Source organism: Cyprinus carpio, chromosome A14 (genome assembly GCF_018340385.1).
Source record: "Cyprinus carpio isolate SPL01 chromosome A14, ASM1834038v1, whole genome shotgun sequence".
NCBI classification, from domain to species: domain Eukaryota; kingdom Metazoa; phylum Chordata; class Actinopteri; order Cypriniformes; family Cyprinidae; genus Cyprinus; species Cyprinus carpio.
This window is the reverse complement of record NC_056585.1, coordinates 29,704,451-29,713,820: the sequence shown is the minus strand read 5'-3', so window position 1 is coordinate 29,713,820 and position 9,370 is coordinate 29,704,451. Positions and strand designations below refer to the sequence as shown.

The 9,370-nt window shown below is 41.7% G+C and overlaps 1 protein-coding gene across 1 annotated transcript; it reads right to left on the bottom strand.

Moving 5' to 3' along the window:
- Nucleotides 1-7,512: 7,512 nt before the first annotated feature.
- LOC122147555 (uncharacterized mitochondrial protein AtMg00860-like) lies at nucleotides 7,513-8,221 on the bottom strand. The gene is made up of 3 exons (XM_042770571.1): nucleotides 8,153-8,221; nucleotides 7,671-8,090; nucleotides 7,513-7,554 (listed from the first exon to the last, which is right to left on the bottom strand). Exons 1-3 carry the CDS (start codon nucleotides 8,219-8,221, stop codon nucleotides 7,513-7,515), a joined length of 531 nt encoding a protein of 176 aa, XP_042626505.1.
- Nucleotides 8,222-9,370: the final 1,149 nt, after the last annotated feature.

Here is a 9,370-nt window from a genome sequence, read left to right as displayed (position 1 = left end):
AACGCACCAGCAGTCTTTCAGTCATTTATCAACGAGATCTTCAGGGATCTCTTAAACCAGTACATAATTGCCTATATTGATGACATCCTTACCTACTCTAGGACAGAAAGTGAACACAGGGATCATGTTAAGACTGTGCTATCCAGACTGCTGGAGAACCAACTCTATGTAAAAGCGGAGAAGTGTGAATTCCACGTTAAGCAAACATCTTTCCTGGGGTATAACATCAGCCATCAAGGCGTGGAAATGGATAGTTCCAAGATTTCTGCAGTTACTTAATGGCCCCAACCAACCACAATCAAGGAGCTTCAGTGTTTTCTAAGGTTTGCCAACTTCTATCGATGCTTTATCCGCAATTATAGCATGATTGCAGCATCACTGACCTCCATGCTGAAAGGTAAACCTTCAAAGTTAGAATGGTCTGAAAACACCACAGTAGCCTTTACCAAGCTCAAGGACAGTTTCACAACCACACCTATTTTCAAACATCCAGATCTCAACTTGCCGTTCGTCCTAGAAGTTGACGCTTCAGATAGTGGAATTGGTGCTGTACTCTCTCAACACCACCGACAGCCAGGGAAGCTCCACCCATGTGCCTACTTCTCAAGAAAATTCACTGATGCTGAACGCAACTATGATGTGGGCAATAAAGAACTCCTATCTATGAAAGCTGCCATAGAGGAATGGAGACACTGGCTGGAGGGTTCCACTAACCCGTTCCAGGTAATCACAGATCATAAGAATCTTGAGTATATCAAGAGTGCCAAAAGACTAAATCCTAGTCAAGGTTTTCCCCCTAACAAGCACTACGTACCTGGAAATCTTCATTTAAGGGTCATGCAATGGGTCCATATCTCACTTTGTTCAGGCCATCCAGGTATCTCAAGAACGCTCCATCTCATGCAAAATTCATTCTGGTGGCCATCAATGATTAAGGATGTGGCTAACTATGTAAAGTCTTGCTCAGTCTGTGCCCAGTCTAAAACACCCAAAGAATTACCCTCTGGTTTGCTACAACCTTTGGCCATTTCCCAATGCCCGTGGTCACACCTTCCAATAGACTTTATCACCGATCTACCTCCGTCGACTGAATTCACTACAATTCTAGTCATCATTGATCACTTTTTAAAAGCATGCCGTCTCGTACCTATGAAAGGCCTCCCCACAGCCATGGAAACTGCTCTAGCCCTGTTCCAACATGTTTTCAGAAAACCTCAAGCTGCGGCTCCCAAGCAGGAAACTCAGCCCAAGGTATGTTGGCCCATTTAAAATCATAAGACCGATTAATAAGGTTACACACCAGTTGGAACTGCCTGCTAATTATCGTGTCTCTCGATCCTTCCATGTTTCCCTCCTCAAACTGGTCCACCTGGGTGCTGACCCCAACGTCAAGAATCAAGAGCCACCTCCACAGCTGGACATTAATGGATCTCCCACATATGCGGTAAAGGAATTGTTTGACTCCAGGCGGAGAGGGGGTTAGCTCCAATATTTGGTGGACTGGGAGGGGTACGGACCTGAGGAGAGATCCTGGGAAACCGTCCATGACATCTTGGATCCTTCACTCACTGAGGACTTTCATTGAGCCAGACCCGATCGTCCAGCACCATGGCCCACGGGGACGTCCTCGTCGAGCGCCAGGAGTCGCTCCTGGGGGGGGGGATTCTGTAACGCCTCGCCAGCAGAGGGAGCCCTCGCCTGGGTATTGATTGTGTTCCGCTCTCTCTGCTCTCTGCCTTTCTGGTTAGGAACTTTATCTGTCTCACGTTTATGCTATCTGCCTACTGTTTTGGACTTGTTTGCTGAGGATTTTATTAAACTACTGCACATGGATCCTAACTCGGCTTCTGCCTAGTTACATGTGGGCAGTCTCCAGGCGATAAAACACGAAATGCAGGCTATTCAGTATTTAAAAATTACCAAGCTTTGAAGTTGCCAGTAGGGAGAAAAACGTTGTGGATGAATTTAGACATTAGAGTTTTTACATTGTAATGTAATGTAATGTCAAAAACCCTTGCTATGTCCACTGTGTTACACTACCTGCCTTATCACAGCACTTTGTTGCTCTTTTGTTGCTTCTATTGCTTCTATTGACCTCATTTGTAAGCATTTGCTAAATGACTAAATGTACATGAAAATGTAAATATTTTCAAACCTCCTGCAGCTTGTATGTGTAAAACATCCACTACAATAAAGTCATGAAAATGCTTGGAGAAACATTTCATTTGTGATGCATCTGCCATATTAAAAAATGCTGCGCTTTCAATCACTCACAGCTGGGCAGTTTCAGCTGGCTAAAAACACTTTGATGGACACACGGCCTTAAAGTGACAGCAGACTATTATCCTGCTGCTGTCTGTATCTATAATGTTCATCAAACAACAAAAGAAAAAGAGGAAATCGCTCGCTGATCTTGACTAACTTTAGTAGCATCAATAAGGAACAATGCATATTTAATTCATACAGTGCTTTCCTTTTATATTTTGATTACCTTATTCGATTTCTGTATTATCTCTTGCTTGAATGCTATTTTTCAATAGACCTACTGTACCTAAAAATACTGTTTATTTCATTTGTGTCTCAGTTTTATTGTATTGGTCCTTTTCTTTGTTACTTGCATCTATGTTCTTATTATTAATAACAAAGATAAAATAACGAAAAAGACTTTATGACAATATAAATTCTTATCATGAAAAAAATTATATCGTGAAATAAGATTTTGGTCTATTTCCCACTCCTAGATCATGACTTTTATCCTTTTAGCTTATTTAATTATTTTCCCTGTTGTCTTATGTTTTTGTCTTGATATCGGTTCAGCAGTAGTATCGAGATATTTTAGTCAGGAATCAAAGTGAAAATTTTGGTATTGTGACAACACTAGTGCACAAATTACTCATTCACAGTTAATCAGCAATGATGATTAATATGCAAATCAGTGGAGCGGGACCAATGAGATTCCACTGTGGGTGGAGCTAATGACGAGACACTAAAGAGCAGCCATGATTGACAGCTGGAAGTCAAAAACACGTGTGTGTGTGTGTGTGTGTGTGTGTGTGTGAGTGTACAGTACAGTATCTGTGTCCAGATGTGTGTGTGTGTGGTCTGACCAAGAAACTCTCTCTCACCAAATTTTTTATTTGATGGACAAGTGTCAATCATCTTACATATGAATCTGTAAGTTTGACCCATTACACAGCTAAAACCACATTAGCAAAAACCCCGCCTCTGATTACATCACAATTACATCTTCACCCCCCACACACAAACACTGTTTCCATGAGAACGAATCATGTGTTTCCGTGAGGATTTTACAGCTAACAAGGAGTGACATTAATCCGGACGAGAAGACGGTAGAATCACTTTCAGCACATGTCACACACAGCTGAAACAACACACACACACACACACACACACACACTACAGACTACTGACGGGAAAATCTCTCATGCTGTTTTTCCCACATGACTTTTAACACTAATGAGCTCTGATCTGTGGATACACAGATAACTGACAGCTGTAATTACAGTGTGAGCGGCTGGAAGTTACAGTGTGAAAGTACAGACACACACAAAGCAGAAACTTGTACAAATCTTCAAACTGAATTGATCTGAATAATGACTCTAATGTCTTGTGTAGAGCTGCTTTACAACTGAAATTACATTAACACTTATTTTCCTGTTTTTTACTGTGAAGCTGCTTTGAAACATCTGTATTGTATACATTGCGCTGAAGAAATAAATTTGACTGATGTACCTTCTGGAGGGCAGTAATAAATGTTTCATTTGCATATAAAACTGGTGGACTATAAATAAACATCTGTTATGTCAAACAGCTTATTCCGGGCAGCACTAAGTAAAACCAGTACCAGTAGGACAATTTTGAACCAACCAAACTTATCTTATTTTTCGTTATGCTGCATTTATTAGGTCCAGGAACCGGGAACACTTCCCATAATACCCAATGTGCTCGCTACATCGTAAGAAGAATGGCATCTACACTAATATTAGTCTCTTTCATTCTTATTCCAAGGTCACCATAGCCATACGGATCCAGTCTGTATCTAGTCAAGATGATGGATCAGCACCTAGAGACGAGCTCTACAGCCCTGAATGTCAGCGGAGACCATATCAACTAGATGTGCCCTAGAGACAGATCCTCTGCAAAGACCTCCACCTCGACAAACATCGCCAAAGGGCCACAGGAACCAGACAAGTTCTCTGGACAATTTGATCTGTGTTGCAGCCTGGAATTAAACCACACCATGCTGGTTCATCTGGCCAGAGGAGAATTGACCTCCCCCCACCACGGATGGAGTTTTGGTTTCTTGTCACTTGGTTTGCTTAGTTGGGGACACTCAATTTCTGGCAACATTGTCAACTTGATTGCACAGAGACTATGTGAACTGAACTGAGCTGATTTGACACTGAAATCTGTATTGTATAAAGGGCTATATAAATAAAGGTGTCTTGATTTGACTAGACTTTAACACTTGTCACTCAAACACAGAACCAAGAAACAGGAAACATTTGACTTCAGGGAAAGAGAAACTGAAGTATAGTTAAGCTGTTGTCTGTTTGTGTCTCTGTATTCATGCAGTAAAATGGCAGAAGCCAGAGTTCTTCAGGATGAATTCTTGTGTTCAGTGTCTGGATCTGATGAAGGATCCAGTTGCCATTACCTGTGGACACAGTTACTGTAAGATCTGTATTACAGACTGCTGGGATCAGGAGGATCAGAAGAGAGTCTACAGCTGTCCTCAGTGCAGACAGACCTTCAGTCCAAGACCTGCTTTAGCTAGAAACACCATGCTGGCTGAAGTGGTGGAGAAACTGAAGAAGACCAAACTCTCTGCTGACTGTGACGCTGGAGCTGGAGATGTGCAGTGTGACGTCTGTACTGGAAGAAAATACAAAGCTGTCAAGTCCTGTCTGGTGTGTCTGAACTCTTACTGTCAGAATCACCTCGAACAACATGAGAGTTGGTTTAGAAGAAAGAGACACAATTTGACTGAAGCCACTGGACGACTGCAGGAGATGATCTGCCAGAAACATGAGAAGATCCTTGAGGTTTTCTGTCGCATGATCAGAAGTGTATATGTGTGCTGTGTATGATTATTGAACATAAAAACCACGACACTGTATCAGCAGCAGACCAGAGGACAGAGAAACAGGTATTTTACACTAGACACTAATACTAATGTTTACAACTGTTATTATGTGTTCATATTTAAACCCATATTAACAGGATACAGCATTCACAATGTACACGTCAGGAGAAATGAACAGTAGCTTCACTGTTTACTGAAAATGCACCATAAACCTTTATCAACATAATATTTCATAAAATAGACATTGATTAAGCAACACAAAATAGTGAACTACTCAACCATTCTTTGAAAAATAAACACTTCCATCAGTCAAAATTCAATTTAAATGCAGTGACAGATGAGTTTCTATTCATTAAATCTGACTGAATCCAGAAGATTTCAGTCATTTATAGCTTCAGTAAAGCTTCAGTTTTTTTCAATTTCAGTTTTCAGGATGAGTGTGAGATTTCCTGGCCTGAAATTGTGTCCCAACCCCTGCTTTTATGATACTTATAGTGTGAAATAGGCCTTGATCTTCATGATAATTCATGTATGATGACTGTAACGATCATCACTTCTGGAGTTTGAAACTATGGCCATTAGTTATCAGCTCCACTTTTCCTGGATTCATCTGTTCACATGATGATTTAGTGCAAGTAGTTTTCTGTGACACTGAATATAATCTGTTTGTCCTCCAGCACCAGCTGAAGGAGACGCAGAAGATGTTCCAGCAGAGAATCCAGCAGAGAGAGAACGATCTTCAGCAGCTGAGAGAGACTGTGGAGTTTCATAAGGTGAGTCTGGAGAAGAAGAGAAGTTTGTCTCAGTCTCAGTTCAGACTCACTGAAGCTGAATCACTGTGTGTCCTAACAGCGCTCTGAACAGACAGCAGTGGAAGACAGTGAGAGTATCTTTAAGAGAGGCTGGTCTGAGCTGATACGGCTGATCAAAGATCAGAAAAAAACTGCAGTGTGTCAAGCTGAAGGACGACTGGAGCGACTGGAGCAGGAGATCAATGATCTGAGGAGGAGAGATGCCGAGCTGGAGCAGCTTTCACACACACAGGGTCACATCCAGTTCCTGCAGGTAACACAGATCTACAAGAAGAGGATCAAGATATACTGTATTTAGCTGTCAACACCACAAGCACCACCAACAGTTCAAAACTTATGTAACATTTCAACTTTTTACATTTACATTTAATCATTTAGCAGACGTTTTTATCCAAATCAACTTACAAATGAGGACAATGGAAGCAATCAAAATCAACAAAAGAGAAATAATATGTAAGTGCTGTGACAAATATCGGTGAGCCTTACGCAGTACATGCAGCAAGGTTTTTTTATAATAAATAAAAAGAAAACAAGTAGATAGGATAGAAAAAGAATAGGGAACGCCAGTGTTAGAGGGTCTACCTTTTTTTAAAATACAAATAAAACAAGAAGATATATATATTTAAAAAAAAACAAATATTAAGAATAAAAATACAGTAGAGAGTGTGAATGTTAGAATGTGAATGAATGTGAATGTGAATGTGAATGTGTTTTCAGCCATTTCTTGAAGATGGCTAAGGACTCAGCTGCTCGTATTGAGTTGGGCAGATCATTCCACCAGGAGGGAACAGTAAATGTAAAAGCCAGTGAAAGTGATTTTGTTCCTTTTTGGGATGGCACAATAAAGCAACATTCACTTGCAGAACACAAGCTGCTAGAGGCACATAATTCTGAAGTAGTGAATTTAGGTAAAGGGGTGCAGAGCCAGTGGTGGCTTTGTAGGCAAACATCAATACCATGAATTTTATGCAAGTAGCTATTGGTAGCCAGTGTAAATTGATGAACAGAAGTGTGACATGTGCTCTTTTCGGCTTGTTAAAGACTAATCTTGCAGCCACATTCTGGATTAGTTGTAGAGGTTTGATAGAATTCGCTGGAAGACCTGCTAAGAAAGCATAACAATAGTCCAGTCTGGACAAAACAAGATCTTGAACAAGAAGTTGTGTAGCATGTTCTGAAAGACAGGGTCTGATCTTCCTAATGTTGTGTAAAGCAGATAGGCCCGTAGATGACACTGGTAATGAGTTATGAGTGTACTCAACCCATGAAAGTTGCTGACTTTAAGAGGACGGGTTCTGAGAGACTAGACACCGCAAAACACGCTCTAAATCTATGGCTCCCAAGTCACCATAGCACCCACAATCTTCTGTGGCAAGATGAACTTGGAAGACTACGGGCACTCAGATTGGTCAAAAACATGGGATAAAGCATCAGGTTTGATATTCTTGGATCCCGGGTGGTAGGAAATGTAAAAATCAAATGGCCAAAAAATAAAACCCACCGAGCCTGCCTAACCTTTTGGTGGACCTGATATGCTCAAGTTTCTTATTATCAGTCTAAACTATAAAGGGTACCCCTGAACCCTCCAACCAATTATGCCATTCCTCCAAGGCAAGCTTGTCTGCCAGCAACTCTCTATTACCAATGTTGTAATTGCATTCAGTGGGTGATAAATGATGAAGAAAAAAGGCACAGGGATGCATCTTATCATCTGTGGAAGAATGCTGAGAAAAAAATGCACCAACTCTCACCTCCAACGCATCAACCTCCACCACAAACTGACAAGAAGGATCAGGGGTGACAAGAATTGGAGCTGAAACTAAGCAACTCGTCAGTTTGGAAAATGCTGCATCTGCTGAACTGGACCACCTGAACGTCATTTTGGTGGAGGTCAAGGAGGGCAAAGGGGTGGCTAGCTGGTTGAAATTGTGACGAAAACACAGGTGAAAATTGGCAAAGCCCAGAAACCGCTTCAGGGCCTTGCGGGAATCTGGAATTTGCCAATCTACCACAGTCTGAATCTTGGCGGGATCCCTGCACACCCCCTCAGATGACCAGATGTAACCCAAAAAGGGAACAGACTGTGCATGAAGCACACATTTCTCCGCCTTGACATAAAGCCCATTCTCCAACAGCCTCTGAAGCACTCGCCTGACGTGCTGAACATATTCCTGGAGAGAACAAGAAAAAAAATCTATATGTCGTCCAGGTAGACATATAAAAATTTATCAACCATATCTCTCAACACATCATTGACCAGTGCCTGGAAGACCGCGGGGGCTTTGGAGAGCCCGAATGGCATAAACAGATATTCAAAGTGCCCTCTGGGGTATTAAAAGCGGTCTTCAACTATTCCCCCTCCCTTATGCGGACCAAATGATAGGCATTATGAAGGTCCAACTTTGTGAAAAAGGAAGTGCCCTCATTCCAAGGTTGAAGACATCAATGGCAAAGGATAGGTATTTTTCACCATGATGCTGTTTAGCTCTCAATAGTCAATGCAAAGATGCAGGGAACCATCTTTCTTTTCCACGAAGAACAGCGCCGCACCCGCAGGAGAAGAAGAAGGGTGGATGATTTTGGCTGCCAGAGAATCAGAAATATATTTCTCCATGGCCTTTCTTTCTAGAGCAGAAAGCAGGTATAATATGCCCTTAGGCATAGTCATACTTGACAATAACTCTATGGCACAGTCATAGGGATGATGTGGAGGAAGAAAAGTAGCTTGAGACTTTTTGAACACTCCCTTCAGGTCAAGATAGTCACTGGGCACATTTGACACATCCATGGGTTCATCAAAATTGGTATCCAAGAAGTTACCCTCAGCTCCAGAGTCTAATAAGGCTTGACATGAGAACAGACCCACTGTAGTCTTACATGAAGAAGAGTGGCAATAAGAGGATTTTTTAAAAGAAAGCCCATTTTGGATTGTTCTGTAGGGAAAAGCGATGGCTGAATGGTGATATACAAGTCAAGTCAAGTCACCTTTATTTATATAAAAAAGATTGTGTCAAAGCAACTGAACAACATTAATTAGGAGAACAGTGTGTCAATAATGCAAAACGACAGTTAAAGGCAGTTCATCATTGAATTCAGTGATGTCATCATGCAGCTCAGTTCAGTTTAAATCGTATCTGTGCAATAATTTGCAATCAAGTCAATGATATCGCTGTAAATGAAGTGTGCCCAACTAAGCAAGACAGAGGCGACAGTGGCAAGGAACCAAAACTCCATCGGTGTCAGAATGGAGAAAAAACCTTGGGAGAAACCCGGCTCAGTCACGGGGCCAGTTCTCCTCTGACCAGACGAAACCAGCAGTTCAATTCCAGGCTGCAGCAAAGTCAGATTGTGCAGAAGAATCATCTGTTTCCTGTGGTCTTGTCCCGGTGGTCGTCTGAGACAAGGTCTTTACAGGGGATCTGTCTCTGGGGCTCTAGTTGTCCAGGTCTCC

Coding starts and splice junctions, on each gene's coding strand:
- LOC122147555 (XM_042770571.1), bottom strand. CDS start 8,221: ATGCCATTCGGGCTCTCCAAAGCCCCCGCGGTCTTCCAGGCACTGGTC. Junction 8,091..8,152: donor ATGATGTGTTGAGAGATATG/GTTGATAAATTT, acceptor TGTTCTCTCCAG/GAATATGTTCAGCACGTCAG. Junction 7,555..7,670: donor TGGAGGTTGATGCGTTGGAG/GTGAGAGTTGGT, acceptor CATTGGTAATAG/AGAGTTGCTGGCAGACAAGC.